The 27,750-nt window shown below is 45.2% G+C and overlaps 1 protein-coding gene across 1 annotated transcript in view; it reads right to left on the bottom strand.

Moving 5' to 3' along the window:
• Window positions 1–15,813, bottom strand: part of MARCHF4 (membrane associated ring-CH-type finger 4) — a 91,647-nt gene extending 75,834 nt beyond the window's left edge. Inside the window, exon 1 of the mRNA XM_056496476.1 lies at window positions 15,358–15,813. Within this exon, the coding sequence (XP_056352451.1) occupies window positions 15,358–15,813 (456 nt within the window). The remainder of the gene's footprint in view (window positions 1–15,357) is intronic.
• Between the last annotated feature and the right edge of the window lie 11,937 nt (window positions 15,814–27,750).

Raw genomic sequence — 27,750 nt, 5'->3', positions numbered from 1 at the left:
GATGCCCTTGTTCCTGTATAATCAATGGAGGTCTAGTCAGTGTTGACAGCAGAGCCCTGGGAGTGAGTCAGCTGAGCAGATGTAGGTGTCTGGCTCTCCAGCTCCGCTGCCTGCATTCACTAGGGGCATGATTTACCTACCTCAAGATGTTTTTCACTAAGGAATCATTGCGTGGGCATGACTCAAGCTCTTGATTTTTCACTGCCTAGACACCCAGTCCACATGCAGACACCTACATTGTGACACTCACATTGAGGTGTCTGCAATTCAGAGCTGTGTCCCACCTTGGTGACGTGCCCAGAACCACAGCTTGTTTACAAAGCTCAGAGGAGAAGCTGAGATCCAGGGTTGCTGCTCATCCCTTTCATTCACTTAAACTGGAAGAGGAACCTCCTCTAGTCAAGCAATCCCAATGGGGGAAATATCTGAAATGTGTCCTCTCAGAGCCAGAGACCAACCCTCTGCCTGGGCTGGGACCTCTTATCCAGTGACCCAGCTGCCACCCTGACTATAAAATCTGTGGTTTGCTAATTCTGATCTCCTGGAGTAACTTTCATCTGAGAGGACTGTGTTAGCTGCTCAGTTCCCCACACCTTTTAGTCTACTTATTTTGATTCAGCAGAAAGGCAAGCCCTGGCTCTGCAGAGAGCAGAGGTGCCCTCTCCAAGCACTCATGGAGGCAGGCCATGTAGTTTTCCTCCATATCATAGTGTGCCATTTGCTTAGATATTCTGGCATGGCCAGGAAGTTTTCTTTACCACTTGTATTATCCAGCAAGGGCTCACGACTGTTTCACAGTCTCAGCCCTGACACCCCAGTGTCAGAAAGTACTCAAGCCCAAATCAAGTTCTGAACCATCTTCATACCTTGGATCTTTCCAGGTCAGCCTGCTTTTTCATGACCTGGTGAACTCACAGCTGACCAGTCAGATGGAAAGATCTCTTTCAGTGGATGGACACAGAACACTGGTAAGTGGATTGAAAAACCACAAGACACAGAGGCCTGATCTGTGAGCCATTGTGATTCAGCACAATTGTGATACACTGCAAATCACCACACTCCCTGGCTGGGAGAGCTCTTGGCTGGTGTGCTGTGTTCCCAGCCCTGCAGTGTGCCCAGCAGAGTCCTCCAGGAGAGTGTCTCACAGCAGCTGAAACCACTGCATCTGCTCCACAGCCCAGATGTGCATCATGGCATCAATCTGCCCTCTGCAGGAAAACGTGACCCACAAATGACCATTTAATCTCCTTCTCAATCCAATTTGGCTCAGCCACGTGGCATCTGCCTTCTCCCACACTGCCAGGAGCACAGCCAGCCCCTGCTCAGTGAGGCTGGGCTCTGTACACACTGCAGTGCTTGCAGGCTGCCTGGGAATCACACAGAACCTCTGAAGAGAGAGGTCATGGGGTGTGCTAATGGGAACCCTGTCCCCTCTGGCCCTCTGACCATCCCATGAGAGCCCCCAAAGGCTGTGCAGCCCAGAAGCAGAGCAGTGCACTGGAGATACCGATGCTGATGCTGCTGTGCACATTTCAGGAGGGAAGAAAAACAGCTCAAGGCAATGTTGACACAGTGATTTAAAAGGAAGCAGATTAAAGACAGTCACGTGAGTGCAGCTGTGTCCCAGCAGTTATGCCATATGCATTTATAGGTAGGATGGATATCTGGCAAAACTCCCTCTCTCTCCCTTGAAAGGATATTAATCACAGGAAGGGCTGTTATTCATGCTGCAACCCGCCCATGACAGGTGAAGCTGTGTTAGAGAGTATCAAACAGTATTGACCAGATGGGCAGGGCAGTCTGAGAAAGGGGACTTGGGGTGAATATTTGTTCCAAACATGTATAGGGCATGCCAAATGGGGGGGAATCCTGATGGTTTTCCCTATCTCCATGGATTTGTACAGCCTCTTTTTGAGTCATCCACTTTCATTCACTTAAACTGGAAGAGGAATCTCCTCTGGTCAAGCAATCCCAATGGGGGAAATATCTGAAATGTGTCCTCTCAGAGCCAGAGACCAACCCTCTGCCTGGGCTGGGACCTCTCATCCAGTGACCCAGCTGCCACCCTGATTATAAAATCTGTGGTTTCCTAATTCTGATCTCCTGAGGTAACTTTCATCTGAGAGGACTGTGTTAGCTGCTCAATTCCCCACACTTTTTAGTCTAGAGTCAGATCTCTGGAAAACAAATCGTTGTCAGCCTTAGGAGCATTTACGTAGGGGTAAAGACCTTGGCCTGTACTGATGGTTGTACGAAAATGCAAAGCAGTTGTCAGTCAAAGTGAGTTTTGAACTCAAAGTTGTTTCATTTCCAGCTGAGCAAAATTTCTCTTATTTTGCAGGATACAGAGAGAACGTACTCTCTTGTGCCTAAGCACCGCTCCTCATCTCTGCAATACAACAGAACAAATAGCCTAATCAGGCCAAAATGCAGAGCATGCTGAAAAACTAGGAATATTCAGGATGTAGTTAGAGAAGGTGAAAATCTCCCCTGTAGCTTAGGAGGGCTGGTATTGCTGCTTCAGTCACAGCACTCAGGGGCAAAAGATTATCTGGTAGGAAAAGACAGTCACATTGCCTGTTGGAGAGACACCACCTGGAGAGGGATGAAGCTATCAATCCTATGGAAGGAAACACACATAGGGCAATGCAGAACTGGGATGCAAAGAAACAAGGAGCTGATGAATGCCATTAGGTTTTTTTGGTGGCACTAGGATTGCAGGAGTGAAGGAAGGAATGAATGACTGAATGAATGAATGAATGAATGAATGAATGAATGAATGAATGCTCCATCAGATGCAACAGAACCGGTGCTGATCAGAGAAGCAGAGCATGTGTTTTCCATCTTTCATCTGTCCCAAGATCATCCCCCTCCATCTTCTGTTTCATCACAGAAACCCAATCTCAGAGGCCTTCTCCCATCCATTACAGAGAAAAATAACTGGATCCAACACAAACAGAAAGCAGAGCCATGCTATGATAGAAAACCTCCTGCCACCTTCAGAGATCACAACATTTACCCTGTACATTTCTGATCCTCCTAAAGACAGGCAGTGCAGCTCAGTTACACACACACACACACACACACACACACACTTGTATGCCTTGCATTTGCAAATAATCTCTGATGTGGAGCTTCTTGGAGTGCTCTGTGGAAATCCAAAAGCCTGTAGCATCCTCTGCATCCCCTTTGGCTTACTAGAGCAATAAGAACTTCTGAAGAGTCCCTGCAGCTTAGTTTGCTTTCCTACTGACAGATGCACTTTGGATGCCTCTGATCAAAGTTCCTTCTCTTATTAAGTGGCACAGAATTATTTCTGACATTCTCCCTGCCATTCATGATCGCTTAACTACAATCCTTGCCCTGATCAGCTGGCTCTCCCTCCAGATGAGTTTTCTACAGTGATGGAGTGACACATAGAGTTCTGCAGGCTTAAGGAAGAGCTGCTGCCATCAGCCATCTACCAAAGGTTTTCAAGCAGTCCTGGGGAGGGCTGCACCAACATCCTCCCTTTTTGTGCTGCCTGAAGGGCAGCCACCATTTGGCTGTGTGTGACCACCCTTAAAGAAGCCAACTGAAACAACAGATCCTGGGCTGGGGTCAGTGGAGAACCCTCTAGAACTTTTACTATACAGTTCCCTAGGTTTCCTAAATGTACAGTTTTCTGAAATATTCCTGTATTGACTTCAAACTTGCTAGTTCTGCTTCTGCTGGCAGATGGATCTTTTTCTTGCCTTTTTTGTAAAGAGAATTAAAAGTAAAGACAACAGCAGAACCAGAAGTTCTCAGAGCAATGGAGCCAAACAGTGTATATGTTCCCCCTGCATTGTACCTGGTAATAAAGGGGCTTTTTTGATGTCTAATAGGGATGGGCCTCCTATGACAGTTCCCCTCCATGGCATCACAACCCAGTGTGGGGAGTATGGCCCACTTGGCCACACATTTTCAGGCAATTCATAAGAGCTTAAGAGTTCTGCAGCCTTTATTTATTAAAGATGGCTGGGTCTGGCAGAGAAGTTTAAATGTCACTGAGTGTATCTCGTGAACTTATAAATAGAACTGGCATGGATAAGTACTGATGCTTAGGGAAGCAAGTAAAAAAGAGAGAATATTTTTCCTTTGTATTAAAACATATCTTGGGACAGCTTTCCAGGCAAATAAATTGAAGGCAGAAAGCAAAAATGGCCTGTAGAAGGGAGAATTACTCTGACTCCAAAAAGCAGCAATTGTAACAGAATGCTTTTGTTTGTTATAAAGAGACTAATGGCTGTTTTGGTAGTAATAAGACAAAGTGTAATAAATTTCTGCTATATTGCATATTTTTAGACATTCCTAATTTTTTAAAATCTGCTTCTGTAAAGATGAAAACCTTAGTTACAAATCTCTTTTTGCTCATCCTTCTGTTCAATTTAAACAAAGACAGTTCTTGCTCAATCAAGGTTTTCTACAACCAGTATTTCTATAAGACTCAGATTTGAACCAGAATCACCTCCTTGAAGTTTAGTGATTACTGGATCAAGAAGTGTCCTGGCTGTGGCAAAGAGAAATAACTGTTTTGCTATTATTAGCAATGTTTGTTCTCATTCTTCAAGCTATAGATGGTTAGGTATTTTCCCTTGGTGTTTATCTAACTACCATTACACAAATCTCAGCCCTTGTCCAAATCCACACTGGGGAGTTAGAGCAGACATTTAATCCTTTCTTTTGCACAGCTCTCCTACAATCACTGTAAAAGCTAAGGGGAGATCTTGCTGCTGTCTTCAGCCACCTCATGGCACAGCAAGAAAGCCAAACTCTTCTCCAAGGTGTATGGTTACAAGAGGAAATAGATACAATTTGAAACACTAGAAATTATTATTATAAACCAAAAATACCATCCTCCCGCCCCCATTTTACCACAAGGGGAGGCAAAACATTTAATCTGGTGTCCAGAGACATGAGTGGAATAACTGTCATTGGAGTTATCCAGCTCTGGAGATCTGGAGATCTGATTTGGTCAGATTGGCTTTAGTAGAAGTTGAAAAAGATGATTTCCTGAGGTTCCCTAAAATCCTAAAATATTCTGAGGTTGTGTGATTTTTTTTTTTGACCTGAGTTATAACTCAGAATTGTCACCATCACCTGACATTTGCACTGAATGCCTGAGCACATCTTCAAAGAGATGAAGCTCCTGTCTGGCATACCAAGAAAAGATGAGAGAGGAAATCTCATTAATAGCTGCAGGATGGGAAGACCAAGAACTTTCCCACAGGTTTCACAGGTCTGTGACAAGGGCAAGAAATAAATCATAAGGAGTGGGAAAGGGAATAACAATGGCAGCTGGGCCAGGTCATGACAATTTAGCAAGCTGGACTTTATGAAGGAGTACTTACTTCAGGCTATGGGGGCTCTGCAAATGTTTTTCTTAGAAATAATGTAGCCATCCTGTCTATGAAGAAAATTTTCCAGATGTGGGTTAAATGTAGGTGACAGCACTTCTGCTCTCATATGTCAGAGGAGGCTATGAACCGGTTTTTTCCTAACTAGCTGAATCCCATGTGTGTTTTTCCAGACTGAAAGTTTCTTGCTTTTAATCTGATGTGGAATAAAACTGTCTTCAAACACAGAACTTTTTCCATGAGGGAAATCTCTGCCATCTAGCCCAAGGGTTTTTGAAGCTGGATTCTAAGGATGTGCACAGTACACAGTTCTTCCTGTGACAGAAAAGACAAAAGTTGATATGCAAAGACAGTTTCAGTTCTCTGTATCCCCAGATTTTCTCCTTGCAAAAATTTCCCATTGTTGGATATCTGAAAAGAAGGGACATTTCTTCTCCAGTCCTTGCACAGCTATTAAGCTTCAAGCAGGAATTTCATTGAGGGAACTTGTTTCACTGCTGCTAGAGAGGTTCAGACTAGGCTAACCCAGTAACTCCCTCTGGCCTTAAATCTTGTAAGAATGCCTGCCTTTTCAATGTTAAGGAAATGTTGGGATTTTATGTCCTAAAATGTGAACTCTGTAGGGCAAGAAAAGCCTTTGCTTCACTTCTTGGTGCAATGCTTGACATATTGACATACTGTAAAGGTTACCATAGTATTAAAATAAAGAATGGTCAGGAGGCCAGAAGCACCCATAACTCTCCTTCTGCCTCTTGTGGAAACCCACTCTTTAATAACTTAACTGCTATTTCTCTCTGATACAGTATTTTATCATTGCCTACTTTTCTTGAATGCTCATCTGATCTCTCTTAATGTTCTCTTAATATCACTTGGAATGGAATAATAATATTCTCGTACTTCTCCGTCACCTTAAGCCCTGACAGGTCCTAGCGTGCTTAACAAGGAGAAAAGGGAAAGGGAAGTGCTTAATTCATCAGACAGTGGAAGGTCATGCAAGACATCAGACAGAGAAGAAGACCTGATAAAACTAAAAGCACTGGGGTGTTTGGTGGGGCAGGTTTAGCCCATGGCCCTGAACTTGCAGGAAGTGCACACCATCCATTGAGCTTTAGTTCAGCACCTGCAGGAGATTGCCAGGGTAGGTGCTGATGTGATGTGGGTGAAGTGCCAGCAGGATTCCTGCATGCTGGTGCTGTGTGTTATGTCTTCAACAGGTCCTTCCACATGGCTTTTTTTAGCTCTCCCAAAGACAAAACTGGAGTAAAGAACTACACAGGATCTATCTGGGTAAGGACAGGGAACACTGAAGGGTGTGGGGATGCACATGGAAGTTCTTGGAAAACCACTTCTTTCATCAAGATACCAGTCAAAGAAGTGAGCTTCTTGGTTTTGACTCCACTGAAGCAGGACAATGCCTGTGCTGGAAAACTGGAGAGGAAGGGATCACAGTAATGAAAGCTAAAAATGAGGATCTGAGCAAGTGTCTGTGCAACCCTAGAGAAAGCAAATGAACACAACATGAGTACACAGCTAGGATATGAAAGAAAATAAGCTTAAGATGGGCATAGGGTTAATGCCCCAAGTGACAGTGGTAGCACAAGACAGTGCTAGGAGGAAATGTGAGCCACCCCATCCATAAAGTGACTGAAGAGGCAGGAGAAAAGTGGGTGGTGTGGACAACATTTCAAGCAGGACTGGCTAGAGGCCTGAATCTGTCAGGGAAATCATATTCAGCCTTGCTGAGAGTGGCTTTAACTGGGGCAGAGAGCAGACACCTGAACTGAAGTAATGAGGATCCATTTGCTCTTTCTCCACATGGCTGTGAGTGGGCAGTGACAGGACCACTCAGACCATGAGTCTTACCTATGGCAGTCAGGGCCAGAGGTAAGAAAAGCACAACTGCTCCTCCAGCCTTTTCCTTCCAGCTCTCCTCAGGAGGCAAGGCAGAAGAGCTCAAGTCATTAATGAGCTGAAGAGTCAACAGAGTTAATGCTTACTGCATCTGCAGGCTGCCACCAGGGAAAAAAGGATGCAATTCAGCAAGGCCAAATGCAGCTCCCCCACCAGTGCAGCAATGCCAACTGCACAGAGCCAGGGTGGAGGACTGGCCAAAAAGCAGCTCTGAAGGACATGGAGATCACGAGCTGAGTAACAATCAATAATCATCTGTGTTCCCTAAATAAATGAATAAATAAAGAGGGTGAACATTAGCCTGGAAGGGATGACTTCTGCTACCTGTTAAACAGGATTCAAAACCTTTCTGCCTGCTCAGCACTGACAAGGATTCAGCTGGATAATTGTTTCCAGTGCATTTATAGCAAAATATGGACCATTTGGTAAGGGTAACACCAAGGATGATTGGTAATCTAGAACACACATCATAAAGGCAAAGGCAGAATCAGGATTGTTTGGCCTAGAGAAGATGAAGGAATGTTACGGCTTCAGTTGTCACTTAAATTTGTAAAATCCTGAAAGGATGAATTTTCACTCTATTTACATCCAACTACTGGAAAATACCTCCAGTTACTTACTTCTTGGAAAAAAAGGAAAAGGCAAGAAGAAATAAGCAGCAGCAGGAAAGTTAGGTTCTCCAACTATGCCCATGCTTAAGAACTGGTTAGGTCAGCCCCTGTCAGGATTTTTGACTGGTAGATCTCTTGAGAACTGGGCACTGCCCCATGCCTGGGGCACACATTAATAAACAGAAGCTAAACCCACACAGTAGCAGAGGTTACAATGGCAATCCCAGGGAATGATGACAGAGGCTGCAGCCACAGGACTGTCTGCAAATGGTGAGGGCAAACACCTCCAAATGCTTAGTGCACTGCAAACCTTAGAGGAGCCTCTGGCACTGACCTCTTGGCTAATGGCACGTACTTTCTGCACGGGAAAGGTGACCTCATGGCCTTACCTTCAACATGAACACACTGTCAAATCAAGCAATCCTTGGTAATCTGCTGAGAGCAACATGGCAAAGAAACCACACAGACTGTAGCAGTCCTTGACCTCCAAACTGGTTGAATATCAAGTTTATTTTCTCTCTCCTGTTCTGCAAAGTTGTTTTGCATATGTCTGTGACTGCATGGAAAAAAGTATGTCTGACAGTCTAGTTCTCCAACCAAAATGGACGTTCCCTACAAAGTTATTCTACACAGGAGACAAAGCTTCCTCAGGGATCCCTTCAACTCCATCTACTCCATCCTTTATGAGGTTTACACAGTTTTCCCCAAGCACAGCCTGGTTCCTATGATGAACACGAAGTATGAGATAAAGGAAATAATTATATGCAAACCCTTCTTCTTTTTTGTATCATTCTCCTATTCTGTACCATCCCATCCCTCACTCCCCACCCAGGGAAGCAAGTTAAGCTTGTGTGACTGTTGGGAGTGATGGCAGCAGTGTTCCAAGCTGCACAGAGAGGAGGCTTGGATTCAATGGTACACAGTCCATAGGAGAACCTGTGCAGATGGAGCCAGGTAGGATGGGTGGGACCAAGCTCCGAGGTGTCAATTGATTTTGGCCAAGAAGAAAAGAAGGAAGAGAAGAGTTTAAAGACTGTAAATAACAAGAAATGACATGACAGAAGATGTTGAGAATTTCAGTATAGGAGCCTTGTCACTGGAACCAATCTGCCCACCATGATTTTGCCTTATCACTATTCACAGAGGAGCATGGGGACAGTCCATTTATCATCTACATAGGTTTCCAGGTCCTGCTGTTACTTTCTTCACCAGAAGAAAGTAACTCATCACTCATCACTCTCCACTGCCAACAGTGTAATCTGTTCTACTGTAACCAGTGATAAATCAGAAAAGAATAAAAGGTAGGTTGTGAAAAGATGGGGGAAGAGAATAAAGTCTTCAGCATCAAGCAATTCATTTTAGGTAAGCAATTCTGATTAACAAAGAGAAAGGAGAAAGATAAAAAGCTAAGCTATTCTGTAAGTCTGGTTTCCCATGGAAACCATATCATGTTGGGGTTCTTCTTTTTTTGTCAAATGGGATACACATTCCTGTTACAGCTGCTGTTCCATCTGAAGCTCTGTCCTCCATGGACTCTACAGTGTCTAGCACAGACAATGCTATAATCTCTCCCTCAGCAGGACATTTCTAGCTTTCCTCTCCTTCATCCAGCTAGTTTTCATGAAGCATACAGGAATTTAATGCCTTTCAGATCTGCACTCTCTGCCAGATGTGGCTGACATTAGCCAGCAAGTTTAAAGCAGGGCTGATGAGCATAACCTGTAACAGCTAACACATGGGTTTATTCCTTTGGCAACCAGATAACAAAAGGATAGGATGGTCACAGATATGGATCACTAACAACTACAGTACATCTTATTACCTTACTACAAGCCTAGGAGGAATATCACAGATTTTTGGCACAATCATTTCTGATTTCTGGGCTGGGCCAGCCTTGAATGGAAAAACACAAATGTGAGCAAAAGGCTGCCACAGAGGAGGCCCTTGCTGGGAATGAATTTTTGCTTGAAAGACAAACTGAATGCAATTCAGTTTTGTACTAACAGAGCTCTTCCAGAGGCAAGTGTTGCCTTTGTGGAAATAACAGTGACTCTACAGATGCAAACAATGGAGCTACATGCTTTTGCATTGCTTGTTCTGTCACTAACTGACATCAGCCACTGTTAATCATGGCCTGAAATGTATATTTAAGAAACAGTGACACAAACATAGACAAGTTCCTTCATGAAGCCTTTTATACAGGGAAAAGTGAAAGAAAAGAAAAACTGCTGCTCAGGCTAGCTAGTGGCACTGAAATAAATGGGTCAGGCATCAGAGTTTCAGCAGGCACAAAAGGTGAAAACCTTGTCTTCCGGAGCAATTAAAAGTCAATGGGATTAGTGGCTTTCACTATTATTTATAGAAACCCCGCTGTGTGCACAACATTATTGAAATACAGGGGTCAGGTCCCTGCTACTGGATGCCCACACTTTTGCTGTTGAAGTTAATGGGAGCTTTGCCAATCAACTCTGTGGCAATAGCAACTAAATCTAAAATAGATGACATCCTGGGCTCCATTCAGTTGATGGTTCAAGCAAAGCTTTTGCCAAAGCCAAGAATGTTCTGCCTGCACTGGACAGATTTCATCCTGGGACAGGGGAAACAGGAGAAGCACCTACAGAGGTGTTAAGATACAAAGATGGGAAGGCAGAGAGATGCTCTGAATGCCACAGGAAGCATCCTCTATTCCTTCCTACCATAAATTACAATATACAGATTGAAATCTAAACGGCTGCAGTCCAGCATCTCTTATTCTTCAGTTTTAGCAGGACTGGATGTTTCCTAATGAATGATTCTCCTTCTAACACCAAGTAAATGAATCCTGTGGGAACACACCTATGAAAAGGACATGGATGGGAAGCCTGCATTGTCATGTGATTCAGTGTGTTTGAAAACAGTGTCCTGATGGTCTAGCCAGTTTGGACAGGCCCTGTGAAGTACCAGCATCAATATTTGCAAGTTTTCTGGGCTTTGGACATGCTTGTCATACTGCTTGCACAGTTGTTTCTTCTTACATTCATTCATTATCATACTTGTACCCTGAATTCTGACACAGACTTTCTCTTTTCCTCTTTGTCTCACTCTAGTACTTCATTTTTCTCAAATCAGAAATCAGGCTTCCCAGACACCTCCTTCACTCCTCTGTGCTGCTGAGAGATCAGTCTGTATAGTAGCAGTATTTCCTGACTTTAGCTCATGCCTTCTCTGCAGACCCTGCCACGCAGGGAGCTGACGATGCTTTCTTCATGATGATGCTTTTTTCATGTCTGTACCAGGAAGGGGTTGAGATTCTCACCAGTTATTTCAAGTCACACATGCTGATGGCCAGTTGTTCAAGAGTACTGACCATTCCCTGATCCTACACGGGGCCCCCAAGAATGTATGTGACTCCAGGATGAGTAATTTGGGGTCACTTTAATTCTAGAGAAGTTCTCAACATGACATTTCAGAAGTGCTATCATTAATTGTAATAACTCTAGATATTCGTAATAATCACATGGCTTTATCATCCTTCATTAAACTTTAGCTCTTTGTTTGTCCTAAAGCAAAGAGCTCCATAGACCAGTTACATATAACATAGAAATGCATGTCTTAATATCCATTATAAGTTGTCTTCCCTTTCAATTTTCTTGAAGGTCTTCATGGTCTCATATTAAGGAGATGGTGTCCCAAAAGCCTAGGAGGAAATTTGATGGGAAGAATAGTCTTCATCCAAGCATTTCTCCTGAATACTGAACTAAGTCCAAGCTATCAGCCTGCAGGTAAGAATCCACAATCTGTTCTCTCTGATCCTCCATAGCCAACCAAATCTACCACTACAGACTTTTCAAATTTCCATCTTTCTGCATCTTTCCCCAAAAAAGAGAAACAGAAACACAGACTGAAAATGATAGGTAATAAAATATGTGCACACACTCTAACTGACAATATAACAAGTGAACCCTGAAACATATGGCTTTCCAAATTATCTCAGTTTCATTTAAGAATGCTTTTCTATTTATTTTCAGCACAGCTAGCACCACTTCTGAGATCCTAAACTCCACATCACTGCCAACTCCTTGTGATGTGGGTAAAGTTTATCCCCTGATGCAAAGGGACTTTTCACCCAAGTCTTTTCCTGCTAATCCCCATGACTTGCTTTCAGATTGGAACCATACCAAATACATACTATACAACATTTGTGAGAGAGGAGCTCATCTTAGTTTATTTCTCTTGCAGAACATTGTCAGAGATCCAGGAAAGCAGACAAAATTCTGCAAACACTAAGTACTAACCAAAACAGAATAAAACATTCCAGTGTTTTTCTTCCTCACTTTCCCCCCAGAGCTTTGCCACTCAATCCAGGGTCTCAGAATTTGCTGACACAATGGTGCAGGACGCTCAGTCATTGAGACCTTCGAAAATGCAGAGCAAGTCCCCAAAAGGAAATGCCATTGCCAAGAGCTGAGTTCAGTCCCTCAGCTTCAACGATGTTCAGCTCTCATTTTCAATGAAAGCAGCAGCCTTTTTCAGCTGTCAGACCTCAAAACATGAGCCCAGATGCTGCAATCCCCTGGTCATCAGATCCACTCTTTTCTTGCCCGCATCCCTGGTTTCTCTTGACTAGCACACAAGGATCAGAACAGTTTCACAATAATGAGCTTTCCTCCTTCCTACAGTCCTGAACACATTTTAAAATGAAAGAATCAGCTTACCCATAAGAGCCACAAACCAACATGAGGAGCTTAAGATATAAGCAATTCAGTAGCCTGAAGTATCATGCATGTTGGGCAATCATATATTTAAAGCAAAGATCCCTACCAATTTTATTTTGCATTAGATATTAAATAAAACCTACTTAAGAAGCCAGATTACTAAGAAGACTTTTTGGCTGTTGTTTTGGTTGGGATTTTTTTTTTTTGCGTCGAAACAGGATTAAAACATCTTTTGAGACTCTCTGTCATTTTATCTGAGTAAATAAGCTTAGAATGCCTAACAGTCAAATTATAATGAAGGCTTTTGTTCTTGTTACTGTGATGCAGCCCTGCAAATTTGCCCACAGCTGCAGCAAATGCAGATGGTTTTGACAGGTAAATAAAATACTGTTTAGATCTGTCATTGTTATTAATCTGTAGAGTAAAGAATTAGCAATTATATTTTGTTTCCAAGCAGATAAATTTTCATTATGATCTTGGCAGGGGTGGTACAGAATAATGTGCATCTATGACTTTTACAGTTGTGAGGGTCCAAAACACGAAGAGTCTTTGGTCAGCTGTTGAGTTGTAAAACAAATGGGAAATAAAGGCTAAACCAGTAATAAGCACCATAACAAAAAGGAACAAGGAATGTGAGATTTAGCCCTGTTGGAGTTTTATTGACATAAGCACCAAATCAACCAAACTGCAGGTCTTGACATCAGCTGCAGCGATTCAGTGCTCAGTTATTCTGAACTGTACTTCCAGAAGCTGTGTCAGGGTCTGGCTGTGCTTTAAAACCCCACAGTTTGGGCTTCCATAATGATTGTGCTTCCCAGCTGCTGCAGGGGCAAAAGGTTTCAAATACTCCTCAAGCAATGCCGGTGAACAAAAAATTATTTGTGGAATAAGGTACTGCTTAAGGACGAGTAGCAGAATCCAGCTGCAAATATCTCATTTGTGTTGGTCAGAAACTGTGAGACTCAAAAAAGAGAAATCCTGGTGAAAGTCTTATGAGATGCCAGTCACGTCTGCTCAGCTCCTCACTCAGGTAGGCTGGCAGATGGTCAGCAAATAGTCTCACTTTTACAATGCAACCTACACTGGTTTTCAGTGTGAAAATTAGCATCCAATTATTTTCAAGCAGTAATGTTCTCCAAGGAAGCAAGCTACCTCTGTTTTAATTCTGTTTAGGCTCTATTTGCTCTGACAGGTAAGCTAGTCTCGCAGGTGCTACGTCTTGTGTACACAGGCAGAATGGCAAGCCAGGGAAGAGTACTCGAAATGTGAAATAATGCAAATTCCCAGGAAGTGAATTGCATGGCTTCCAACTTTTAGAAGAGATGGGGACAAGACAACCAAGAGAAGAAGGTGTACAATATCTCCAAAAAAGAATTATTTCCTCCAGTCCCATCTGAAAGCCTATGGTGAAAACTGTGCTTTCTGGCTATCTGCCAGCTGCATAAACCATCAGAGAAGGCTGCAGTCCATTGAGCACTGAGCTGTGACCTGTGGAACCCTTGGTATGACACATCCAGCAGGGCTGTGGATATTGGCATCGGCTGGTGGCAGACCCTGCTTCTCCCAAGGAAGAATGGAAGCCCAGCCCCCATTTCCAGCCCCCATTGCCACCATCCTCAAACCAACATAAAGCATGGCACAATCACTGCATTACAGATGTAGCCAACTTTGGGAAAGGCAGGATGTGTGCCAGAGCATGGCCACTTTCAGATGAGAACTGGCTTTCTCCTTGGCAGAGTACACAGGTCCACGAAGGGGAAAGAACACCTGGGGTAAAATCCATTTTGTGTAAAATTTCAATGTGCCATCTTACATGCCAGAATCTGTGCCCAAACTGGAAATAGTCAAGTTGAACTTTGCAACCCTTTCTCATACAAGGATCCCCTATTGTGACAGTTAATGGAATTATCCAGAGTAATAGTGGTTATCTGCACATATGGGCTTAATCCCACAAGCAAAGGTCTGCAGCCTTCCTTGCACCTGCAAACTGTGTCATGTTAGGTACAAATGTTGCTGGGTACATCACTGTAAGGAAGTTGCCAGCCTGAAAATACATAAGCTGCTTTTAATTGTCATTAAATATGGAGAATAATGCTCCAGGGTGACATCTTTTATTCTAGCATGGTTGCATTTGTTTAATTTTCCTGTTTGGTGGAGGGAAACTTCACTGGCCTAACCTCAGTCTGTACCACAGAGCATCTCAAGGCTGCAGCTTTAGCAGGAACAATTGTAGCCAGCCGTGTTTCTCCTGCAGATAGTGCAACCGGGAGCATGGGAGCAGTGGAGCACCTGCACAGTTCCTACTAGCCATCCCCTGGGAAACACTGAAGTGGGGTTGTCTCCTGCCACGTGTTTCGTACAGACTGAATTGTATTTTTAAAAGCAAAGAGCACATTAAACTCCTCCTTTGCATCACTTTTGCCATCACTGCAACTGGGTACCCACAAAGCACCGAAGAGCGTGATGCGCTCCGTCCATGGAGGTGTCAGCACATCCCTCCTCCCACGGCACAGCAGCACGGCTCCGGGGCCGGGCAGGAGTGCCCGGGGCAAGGCTGCCGGGAGCAGAACAGGAGGGAGCACGCCTCCACCCACACCCCCCTGGGAAACACTACCGAGGTGCAAAATCTGGATCCCGGGGCCTGGGCAGAAGGCAGAGCCCCTCTGGGTTTGGGTGCTGTTCCGGGCGAGCAGGCAGGGCCCCTCAGGCTGGAGCACCGCGAGCCCCCAGCGCGGCGCGCACCGCCCGCGGCCGCTCGCTCACCTGCTCGGGCCCCTGGAAGCAGATCCTGCAGAGCGGCGTGCGGATGCCGCTGTCGACGCTGCTGCCCAGCGAGTAGCGGTCCTCGGCCTTGCCCTTGCCGAAGTCATCCGAGGAGGTGCTGCTGGGCAGCGAGGCGGGCGGCTCCCCGGCGGGGCTGCCCCACTCCTCGGCGGCCGGGCTGCCCGCGCCGCCGCCGCCGCCCGCCGCCCGCCATGCGGGCCCGCGCCCCCCGGGCGGAGCGGCCGCCGCCGCCTCTGCGCCGCCGGGCATGGGGAGCGGCGGCGGCGGGGAGGGCGGCGGCGGCGCGGGGGGTCTCCGCAGCAGGAAGACCTTCAGGTCATTGAAGAGCATGCGGCAGCGGCACTTGAGGAGGCCTTGGTTTCGCAACATCTGTCTCGGACGGAGGAGCCCGCAGCAGCAGTAGCAGAAAATGCCCGCGCCGGGTGGTATTAACATGTGCCTTTCCTTGGCAGGCGGGCACGGGGGGAAAGAAAAGAGCAGGAGCCGGGCGCCCCGCGGCCGGGGGGGCTCCGCGGCGGCCGCAGTGCCGGGGGGGGCTGCGCTGGCCGCCGGGGAACGCACAAAAGCACGGCCGGAGGGCGAGGGGGAGAAGTCCCCGGCAGCCCGCTGCACCCCGGCGGGGACGGCGATTGGAAAAAAAAATCCACACCAGAAAGAAAAACGACTCTGTGCTGCCGAGGGATCCTTTCCCCCCCTCCACAAGTTTGCTTAGAAATCAGCGGGAGGAGGAAATAAATCTCCCACGCCCGAGGGTCCAGGGGCGCAGGCGGCGGTCTCGGGAGAAAGCCCCCGATCAGCTCTCGCAACTCCTAAGCCTGTAAAAAAGAAGGGTCCACGTCTCCGGTGGGTGTGGGGAGGAGGGAGAATATGGTTCTCTCGACAGTATTTGGCATCTCAAGTAATTTTCCTTTTTCTTCTATTTTATAATAATTTTTTTTTTTCAATTAAAAAATAAAACCCGATCACACGAATCCCAGTGTGCATCCAGACAAAATAGCAGCTGGTCTGGCTATCAAAATGCAAAATTGGTAGCTGTTGTTATTATCAAAATTGCCTCTTTGACAAAAAAGACCTCCACATTGTTTGTGGGAAAACACCCTACGTTTTCAACACTGTACTCCCAGGTGGCTTCAGATTTTACCGTTGCCTTTAAAAGATTTAATTGTAAATATTAAAAGTCCGGAAAGAAATAATTAGCATTCAATGAGCTTAATCCCAGATGTACTGAGACAAATATATTTTTATATATAGAATATATATATCATATATATTTTATATATATTTATATATTCTGACCTTCTCTATTCCAGCAGCTGCCTGGACACCACACCAAAAAAAAAAAAAAAAATCAGAGCGAAATTGATGAGGGAAGGCTGCTGTATTATTCCCTAAGCTGTTACCATCCTGGACCAAAAACCCACGTCGAAATCGGATCTATTCTTCGCATGTAATTGACCGGGGAAACGTGGATCTTACATGGTCACGTTTCCTTTCCTCCTTTCACAAAACAGGAACGTCATCAAACGCATTGGCAGCTTGTACAGACCATTGTGGATGGCGAGGCGGTCAGGGCTCTATCAGCAATTGCAGGGACCTCCTTTTGATGCATTGGACGAGGCTCCTTCTTTCTCTCCACCACCGTCCCCACCTTCATTTTCCTCCCCTTCTGTCCTCCTCCTGCTCTGACTGTTGCTCTCTCTCACAGGCATTGACATTCAACCATCGCAAGTCTGTCGCACTCTCGCTGGCAGGGAAAAAAAAATCGGAGCAGATAATTCTCTTCTTCCTCCTAAAAGGCTCGGATGGAGCACAATGCGCCAGACACATGGGGCAGCATGGCTTATTTTTCGTGCGGTTCCTTACCGCTTTGGCAACATCGAGCTGGTGTGTGCGTGTGTGCCTTCCTCCCTCAGCAGCAGCCTCGTCTCCGCTCTCCCATCCGGCTTGCCGTGATGATGTTGCTGTTGCTATCTCCCTTGGATGCAATGGGGAAGGCAGATTGTTTGCAGTGCGAGCGGGGATTTGCAGGAAGGGAGGGGTGGGACGTGGCCGCGCTCTTCTCCCTCCCCCGGCTTGAAAAAAAAAAAAATTAAAAAAAAATAAAATAAAAGAGAGAAAGAAGAAGCAAAAAGGCGGGGTGAGAGGGGGAGAATCAAAGCGAGGAATGGAGCCCTTCCCAACCTTTGATGCCCCGGGCTGCCGGCTGCCTGCGAGAGCCCACGCCGGGGAGGAAGGGAGGAGGGGCGGGGAAGGGGCTGGGCGGGCGCTGCGGCTTCAGCACCACGGGGCGCGGACAGCTCCGCCGGCCGGGGCGGGGCCGGGCCGGGCCGGGCGGGGCTCGGAGCTCCGCGGGCGCTGCTGCCCCGGCCCGCCCCGCACCGGCCCCGCCGAGCCTCGAACCGGCCCCGCCGAGCCTCGAACCGGCACCGCCGAGCCCCGAACCGGCACCGCCGAGCCCCGCACCGACCTGCCCGCAGAGCCCCCTACCGGCCCCGCTGCCCCCGGCCCGCCCCGAACCGGCCCCGCCGCCGAGGGGCACCGCAAGGCGGGGGAGCCTCTCCGCCCCGCCGCGCTCCAGGCGGGTTTCGACCTCTCACCGGACCTGTGACACACGGCAACTTCCAGAGGCCGCGAGTGCGGCGATGTCTCGGGCAGCGGTGCTGGTTTTCCAGGTTCCCAGCAGGAAGCTGGAAAATCCCACCAACAAACTTTTCCCTAGCAGATTAATTTGTTGCAGAGGATTTCACTAATAGCTATGATATCATTATTACATTTTACCCGAGTAGCGTTTTTTGCTGATAGATTTGTTTTGTTTTGTTTCAGTAGCATGTATTTCAGTAGAAATATGGTTTCCTTGTAACCCAATGGAGGGTAAATATGACTGAACACTATTGCTTAATTAGAGTTTTGCTGCAAGTAATGAATGGATGCCAAGGCCAATAGTTTTTACTCTCTCAGCCTGTTTGAAAATTTTAAGTAGCAGCTACTGGAGGCCATTAACTTTTCACTGCAATCATCAGCAGAAGTGGCTTTCCTCACCCCATCCTCTATGTGTGTCCATGCAGACCTATGCAGCCTCTGAATGCTAGGGGAAACTTGGGTCTCCACTGGGACTTGGTATTTGCCATCCCAGCTGGAACAGCTGACAAAGGTGCTGAGTTTGATGTGGACCAAAAGTATTACTGATTATTGGCACATTCTTTGCAATATGGCTAATGTCAGTGCAATGTCTCAGCTCAAGGACCAGTGAATACCCGTGAGATGGGATACACCTCTTGGTGCCTGGGTCTGACATCATGTCAATGCCACTGAAATTTCATCTAATTTAGTTTTTTTCCTTAAACTTCTCCTTCAGGAGGCCATTGCATGCACCAATGCCAGTCTGGATTCTCTGGCTGATCTTGTGTGCAAAATGTTCATGGGCAGTGACCCAGGCAATACTGCTGATAAATAATCTCATGTCCCTTAAAAGTTGTGCTGGACCCTAGAAAATGATTTGAAATTGTTTCCTATAGAAAAAGACATGGCATGCATAAACCACTGTGTCATGATTAGTAGAGGATTCTGTGTTGTTACCTAATTAAAAAGGAGCAGACTGATTATTTGCTACAGGAAAATGAAACCAGCACATGCAATTAATTTCCAGGAAATAAATTACACATTGGGATGCTTTAAAACATTCATCAATGCAGCCTGCCATTCCTCAGAAAAGCTGGGCAGATTTGCCAGTGTGCCTGTCTACAACATATTTAAGGCTTCTCAGAATTTCATATGTGTCTAATGGGGTCATTAGAGAAATAATAATGGAAAGAACATTTTAGAGACTTCCTGTGTGTGAGACAGGCTGGCTAGAGGCTGAGTCTCTGTGTCCATGCTCCAGGATGGCTTTCCACCACCACCCCCCATGCTTTTTATTGTTCCCCTCTTCTTGTCTTGAAGTCACCAACATTTTCAGAATGGTTCCATCAATAATAGAAGTGAAGAAAAATACATTGTTGTCATCCTTTTTTTGTGTAAAACATCTTTCATCCTTCCCTCCTTCCCATGCCTGGTTTTACAGAAAGGATATTGTCAGGGTAGAGGAGATCTTTGTGTTATACTCTGGGTTTTAATGCATGGGCTGTGTGCCCGGAGAGTTGAATGGCTGATAAATGTGACAAAATAAATAAAACAAATAATAAATCGGAGTTGCTCCATATGCTTCCCAGAGGTGAGTGGGTATTATTATTCCTGTTTTGGTAAATGGGACAACTGCCAATGTTTTCACACTTGGATGCTGCATTCAGGCTCCTTGGTATGGACCAAGGTGTCTTGCTTAAAATGCTTGCACTGGAAAGAGCTGGCCCAAGACACTTTGGTGAGATGCCAGTGAGAATCAGGAGCTGTTAGGAGGCCAGTTCAGCCTTCCTAATTTTGCTTCACAGAAAGCAATGTGCAGCAAATGATGGGCAGCACCTTCTTTTGCAGAAGGATCTGTTTCTGGGAGTTTTGATCCATTGTCTCCTGAGCCCACTAACAGACAAGAGGTTAACATAGGGACGATAGTTGGGAGGCATCAGCTCTGGCAGACTCTACTTCTGCCCTCCTCAGGTACAGAAAGAGGAAGAAAAACCATGTGACTCAATCAGCTAAGAGTGGAGAACTGGTTCCTCTTGGTTGCTTACATCCAAGCTACTGACTAGGAAATTAGACTGGGGAGATGTCCAGGCATCTTGGCACAGACTGCAGGTCTGTTTGTTCTAGAAGGATTCAGGTGTCAGGCTGCAGGTTGGTCTCAGAGTAGACACTCTAACACTGATTATCTAAAGCACAGTGTGGGCCCATTTGCCCTTAGCTACTCCCTCAACAAGGACCAAAAAAGTATTGCTATTCATGTGCCTCCTCTTCACCTCTCTGTACAACCCATCGCTCAGCACAGAGGGGGTGGAGGAAGCAAGAAAGGGTGGCTAGAGCAGCACCAATACTTGATCTGCCTGTGCAGCAGCCTGATATAAAATCATAGAAGCAAATTTTTATTTTTTATGTTGTTAGTTCTGGGATTTTTTTAAAATGGCAGAGATAGTGGGAAGGCAAATGCAAGCAGGAAAGCATTATGTGGACTGCAGCCGAACAACCTGAACTCAGCACACCGGTCATTGTGCACAAGCATGTGAGAGACAGACAATATAAATGCTGATGTGGACAGAGAGGGTCAGGGAGCCAGAAAGCTGCCAGAGAAACATTCCTTTGTGTTTTCCATCTCTCAGGAAGTAAACAGTTACCTAAACCCATTTTCATGCCCACCTACTCAGTCAATAGCTGCACTGCGCCTCCTGCTCCACTTACAGCTCTTAATGGTGCAGAGGAGCTTTGATTGCCGTGGCATGGGCCCCATCCCTCTGGCAAACCATTACTTAAATCCAATACATCAAAGGTTCCTACTGCTCTCTCTGTGATGGGGAGCTGCTCATCAGCTGAGTACCCTCTCTGATTGCTTGTCACAGCCAGACTTCCTAGTTTTTTTTCCCGGATGGAGATATTAAATAAATCTCAAGTGATGTAATTACCATAGCTCAGTTGAGGAAGCTTGTGGGCAGATGCAGCCAGGGGCCAGAGGGAGCTATGTCACTTTTTTTTTTGGTCTTTCTTTCTGGGCAGTTGCAAGTGTGCTAATGCAAAGAATGTTGCTGCTGGAAACCTGGGCTGAGCTGGGGGGCGGGGGGAGTTATGCATTTTCTAAACATTCAGAAATAATCCATATATTGATTGGAATAATCTTCTCAGAGGAGATCACAAATAATTTCTGGAGTTTTGTGCCTTGGTGTATCTGCTGTCTTGGACTGGAGCAAAAGCCGTGGCACTCTACAGACAGGGAGTTCCCGTGCTATTGCTTTCTCCCCAGGCAGGGACTGAACTTTCACTTGCTCTCTTCCTGCAAAAATCATGATCTGTATCTGAGGTGATACACAGCAAATTTTTCTATTTCCATGGCAGCTTGCTCTCTACAAAGGGCAAAGAAAAGGATTGGTTCTTTTTTGAAAAATCAGGCATGTCCAGCAACAGGACCCCAAGCAAAGCAAAGTACAAGTACAACTGCACATCTTTTTCCCTGGGTTCAGGAAGAAATCCATGTCTTTGTTTTATTAAGCTTTCTTTACAAGCAGGCTTGAGGCCAGTCAATGTGCAGGAGAATGTGGGTGAGAAGATACTACTGCTGATGAGGACAGCCCCCACCTTTCCTCCTTTAGGCTCTGGATTTAAAATTCAAACTTGCAGCGCCACAGCACTTCTCTTCAGGACTAGACAACTTCAAACATGGAGCTTTCCTGGTAACAAGTCCTACACTACCACCTACAAAAGGAATTCCTTGTCCTCTTGGATGACTAGCCAGAACTGTGACTGGAACAGAGCAGCTGCAATAGCTGGTGTGTTTCAGGATATCTTCAGAAGGCATTCAGCCAAATACTGAGTGGATTTAACTATCCAGGAATGTAGCAATTGTCATAAAATCCCCAACCTAAAAGGACCTGAAAATGAGACTTTAAAATAAGGAAGAAAGTATATAATCAAACGCCCCTTGGATACTTCCACTACTCTCCTAAGTCAAATCAAATTTGTTTCAAGTGTCTAATTGCATTCTCAGATGTGCGTTATTTTAGTGGCACATAACAGTTCTAGAACTTGCTTACACTTGTCTGACGGGATTTAGAGAAAAAACAATGTTGTTAAACAAGCCCATTAGGGGCTGATCTTGAGAGATATTCCATGCTCTTCAAATTGAGGTGAACAGAAAGGATCTAGCATGTGATCCAGCATTTGCTTAGTTACCAGGATTCATCAGCAGACACAGTAACACTGAGCATATTCCCCCTAGGACCATCATCTGGCACAGCACTGCCATACTCAGAAGAAAAGCAAGAGTTTTGTATGGGAAGATTGAATGTCTGTCCTCAGGAGGACCTGTACCTGGCATAAAGGGGTAGTGCATGGAGATACCACCCCAGGATGTCCAGGAGATTAATCCTATGAATCCTGTGAATCCTGTGCTAAGATCCTTCTTGAGCTACAACTCTCCTTCAGTATAATGAACATTTGGATATTTGAGACTGTTTCCCCAAATTCTTACAAATATGCATCTTGGGATTTAACATCTTAGGCTGCCCACATAACTTCCCCATCTACAGCAGCTTGTTCCTAGATCAGCAAGCAGATATACACATGCTGCATAAATACAGTACAAGTACTGAAGTTGCTTACAAGCCAGATAATCTGCTTAGTTTCATCAGTAGTAGGTGAATTTCCATGTTGGCAGAGGCCAAGACCCGGACATGAGAAGACCTTTTTAAGTGTCTTCATTGTATAAAATGGGTCTTAAGAAAAGTGGGGACACTGGAGATCAGAAAAAGGTGCACTGAAGTACATCACAGGAGGACATCCTAGTGTCTCCCTGTGCTGAAAATTACCCACCATATGCACCAGCTCCACATCATTTTCACAGATGAAGGCAGTAGGCTTCCACATCTGCCTCAAATGTCAGGCACAGAACACTGAGCTGACCCATAGCCTGTTAAGATATTGCCTTGTCTCTCTCTCTTGCCCTGAATATGCTCCAGTGCACATCAGAAACACAGGAAAGCGCACAATAGTCAATAATAAGTGCACTAAGGTTCCACTAGCAAGTATCACTCTCCTTGGTGACCTCTCCCACACCTTTGCACAAGGGACAAGTGCAATGTCTGTCTATGAGTGAACTGAAGGCTCCATCAGGAAGAGAGGAGTGTGGATTTAAAGGCAGGGCTGTTGGAGGTGGCATGGTACAGATGATGAAAGCAGAGGGAAATAGAAGAGGGGTGAGTGGGAAGAGGTAGTGGATTTACACCCATGGAAACAGGAGTTGACTTTTGACCATTGCTTTTCAAAGGAGCATCCCCCAATAGTACCTCAGAATGGAAACTTTGCTCTGAAAAGGAGGTTTTGGCCTTGCAGGCGGCCCAGACACAGAATTTGCAAGGGAGCTTAAACATTGCATTGACACTCTCCCAGGGCCTCAGGAGCACATAAAGTGAGAGACTGTTACATCCAAGTGATGGCCCAGATCTACTGCTTCCTAATGCACTTTATGTTAATTAAAGGGAGATTTCAAAATCATACACATTTTCTTGCCAAGATAATTAATTAATTTAGAAGCTTATGTAGTTAAAGAGATTTTTAATTACATTTTATTGTGGGGGACCGTTTTAGGGATGGATGCTGCCACAAGCTGAACATCTCCATAAAGGTGGTGAGTGCCTGGGTTTCCCTGTGTAATGAACCTTCAGTGCTGATGAGCTGGAAATTTCCTCTAGTCTGTGGGGTCATGCAGCTCCTAATGACTTGGTCCCAGTACACTGAAATATTTAGTCTCACAGACCCTAAAAGGAAACTCTCAAAAGCACTGGCTTCTGAGCCACTGTCTGCCTGTAGGCAGAACTTCCATGCTGCTAAAGGGGCTTTTCCTTCCTAGCAGGCCTTGGGCTCTCTCTGGTGATGTTTTTTAACCTTCAGGCCATAATGCAGATGACTGTGGTGATGGGCTGACTCTAATACCAGCTCTTGCCATCTTAAGTGGTCTCTCTGGATCTTCTTCCCAGACAAATGTGCTCTCATTCAAGAAGAGGAGGAAAACACAAGCTGTCAACCCCAGGAAACACTTCTCTCCCTGCATCATCCCCAAACTCACAACCCTGCCTTCCTGACCTGCCCTGTAAGGACATAAATTGATTCCTGGCCCTGAAAGCACTTAAGCTAGATGGGAAGAGCTACAACCTCTTTGATTTATATTGGGAAACCAAGGGACAGGCAAGAGAATTCCCCCTTGGAGTCAGCAGCGAAGTGCTGCGTAGGGAACTATTTTACCTCCTAGCATGGTTCTCTTTGACAGCAATTTGCACGTCCTTGTGTGATGTGCAAGTGAGAACACATGCAATACATCTCTATTTTTCTTCCTCCTTTTTATGACTGAATAATCACACAATCTTTCTTCCATGGAAGTCTGACTGCTGCTGTTTATTGCCCCCTGGAAACGGGATGACAACAGCCCACGGCTCCTTCACAGCAACTCGCAAAGGTCTCCTAAGCAGAGAATTATGCCCGTTGGAGGCAATAAACAGCAGGAACAGTAGAGTGACTAAGCACCAAAGATCCTGCATTTCTGTAAAAACTAGCAATGAAAAGGAGGCAAGGATGCCCTGGAGAATGGTGCCTTAGGAAAAACGTTTCCAGCATTTTCTAAAAATGAAGGTTTTCGTGCATAAAACACAGGCCAAATTTGACCCTCATTCCACTGTTGAGCCTGCCTGTGATCCTGAGTAAGACTTCTATGCTAAGCATCAAGACTTAATGAAAAACTGGTAAATCACAGGAGAATTGGCCCAGAGTACACTGAGATGCATTCTCTTGCTGTCTCTGAAGTTGTCTGGGTGTGTGGAGATGCTGGTAGAGCCTTCTCGGTATCAGGAGAACATGCAGACAGATATGGAGTCTTTTCTGTCTAAAGCCATTGTGTGTTGGGACTCTGCTGCTGAGCCTACCCCTGACTGGCTCTGTTGTCATTTGGGGAACCCTCATTTAGGCAAAAAAAGACCAAAACCTCAAGGGATTTCAGCACAATACTGCCCACATGGCTTGTTTTCTCTGAAGCAGAGCTGCACCTGCAGTAGCACTGGCACCACATGATCCTGTAAAATCACTGTCCCAATGAAATCCTGATGTACAAGGGGAAAAAAAAATTAATCTCCTTTTGTTCTCTTCCCTGACCACCTCCTTCTTACATTTTTCTTCTTGATTCATTTTTATGTTCAGTAATATAAATTTTCCAGGTCAGTGCTAAGTCCCTTGCTTGTGTGATCTTTACATACCAGCAGACATATGCAGAGAGATGAGAGGAGACCAAGTGCAAATCAATCCATCCCGCTGACACTTTTATTTATCTATTTTCTTTCCCCATCTGCTACTGCTCAACTGCCTCTGTGAGTGTGTGAAAGAGGGATGGGGAAAGGGGTTGGCATACTGGTAGAGCCACTGAAGAGCCTTCTACTTGCAACTGTAGGTGTCCCCTTTCCTTCCTACTACCCTGCTATCCATTGCTATCCATATGCATTCTGCTTTGTGGCAATTAAAAAAAAAAAATAACAGTGTCCAATAAAAATAACACAGGGCTTTTTAGTAATGATACAAGATGCCAGGGTGACAGTCAGGAAGCCCAGACTTGATATTGGTGGCAAAGATGCCTTGCTGCTGAGTGCATTGAAGAGAAAAGCAGCAGTGCCTGCAGCCTGAGCTGAGCTCCTGTGACTGAAATCAGACCGATGTACATTACCTGTGGACTAGGCAGAGAGGAAGACTCTTAACACACACTGACTATTATATTTCACGGTTGTGACATCCAGCAGCCACACTGAGAGAAGAGACAGGAGTTTGCACTTTCAGGTTTGCATTTAACCATGCCTTCCCACTGAAATGTGCAAGCCAACCATGGCACACAGTGGAGTTCTTTGCTCACTAGGCTTGGGCCAAGACCTGGATTTTTTAATGTAGTCTGTTATCACCTGTAATAATTTCTACTCTAATCAAAGATGACTCTGAATCATCAACTAGAGCAGGGTCTAGTGGCTGTTAAATTTCCCACAGATTAAATAATTCACACAATCTCCATCTAGAGTATTTAACTTTTTCTGCAATCCTGTTTTCTCTTCTAGGAGCTAAGCCTCAAAACTTAGGTATTTGCAGAGTGACATGCATTCAAAATACAATTCTTTTATAGCAGTGGTGTTATCACATAGTGAACTTGTTCCTGGAATGAGCATTGCTTAGGAGTTGTCAATACTTTAATCTGATTTATACAAGCTGTGCTCTCCCTCTCTCTCCCTCTTCTCTCAAATAAATGCTAATAAGTTCTCAACCTGGACAAATCCCAGGTAGTGGGATCAGTACCTGGCAATATATCAGCTTTGTTGTTGAAATCAGGGATGAAGCAGGGACCACTGAAAATGCTTTTCCCAGTTGTTTTTAATTCAGCTTGCAAATAGCTTGGTGCCTGTCTAAAGTATGACTGCCCTATAGGAATACACTTCAATTCTTATACTACTGTATGCCAATTAAGTAATTAATGAAAGCGTGGAAAATCTATAAAAAAAAGTTGGTTGCATCCACAGGGAGCATTAATACTGCAAGGTGTCGTGCCTATGAATAAAACCTGACAGCATCTGCAAATTCAGAGGGAACTACCTTTTCTGCCGTTAGGAGATCAAGTTCAGGTGCCGATCAGATGATTTTCAAGACCTGGTCTTTAACTTGTCTGTGGACTGGAAAGTATTTGCAGGGCACTTGGGGGTTAGTCTTTGTCCTCCAGGACTCAGTTGTCATTTTACAACCATATGTTGCATAGACATCACAGGACATGAATGTCACTGCTTTTAGCCTCAAATTCTGTCAGCATGATATTGTGTCATGGTGCAATCTCAGTCAGCATCTTCATTTGATTTGTGCATTGCTTCACAATTCGCTCCAGGAGAGCTAAGGGTCCAATTCTGCAAACAGCTCTGCAAATGAGAAGTCATACCCACCACTGCTAACAGACCTTGACATCCAGCAGTGCTCACGGAGCAGTTCTCTCCATCCTGGAAAAATTACATGGAAATGGTGGCCATTTCCAAACTTCACTTGACCTCAGAGGCAGTGCTTCATTTCTCTGTGTAACAGTGAATCCAGATGGACAACAAGGAAAGAATCAAGGGACTTGCTGAAAACCCAGCTGCTGCTTCTGAGCTTGGATTTTCCAGGTCAATACATTTCAATTTTTTCCACCGAAAGAGAGAAGAGGAAGCCTCACTCTTCCCCATTCAGTCTTAAGTCAAGCTCCTGCAAGATAATCTTAAGAGAAATTTCTCGCCTATTAAAATAGGAGACCCACTCCCAACCCACCCTTCTGCACTGTCTTTGATGCAATAAACTCAGTGTTTGTACTGTCTTTGTATGTGTGCACCCTCGCATGACAAAGAGATCCAATCAGACAACTCTTGCACTTTTCTCTTTTCTATGGAGCAATAGGAATAGTTGCTCTATGGAGCAACTTCTGAATATGAAAGATGGAAAATGTCAAATAGACCATCAGAAATAATTGTTGTTAAAAGGTGTGATCAGCAAGGGAAATGTATTGCCTCAATATATTATCTAGGATCAAAATGTGCATTTTATAGTAGACAGCTATGTGATAATTACATGATCTGTCACCAAAAACTTGGATCTGATCCCTGGTACAAACAAAAGGAAGGATTGAGTGGACAGCCATGGGAGACAGCTGAATGGGAGAAGTAGTTCCTTTATTCTTGTACTATTAAGCTAATTCTCCTCATC

This window comes from Oenanthe melanoleuca, chromosome 7 (genome assembly GCF_029582105.1).
Source record: "Oenanthe melanoleuca isolate GR-GAL-2019-014 chromosome 7, OMel1.0, whole genome shotgun sequence".
Taxonomy (NCBI): Eukaryota; Metazoa; Chordata; class Aves; order Passeriformes; family Muscicapidae; genus Oenanthe; species Oenanthe melanoleuca.
The sequence above is the reverse complement of the archived record's forward strand: the minus strand, read 5'-3'. Positions and strand labels throughout refer to the sequence as shown.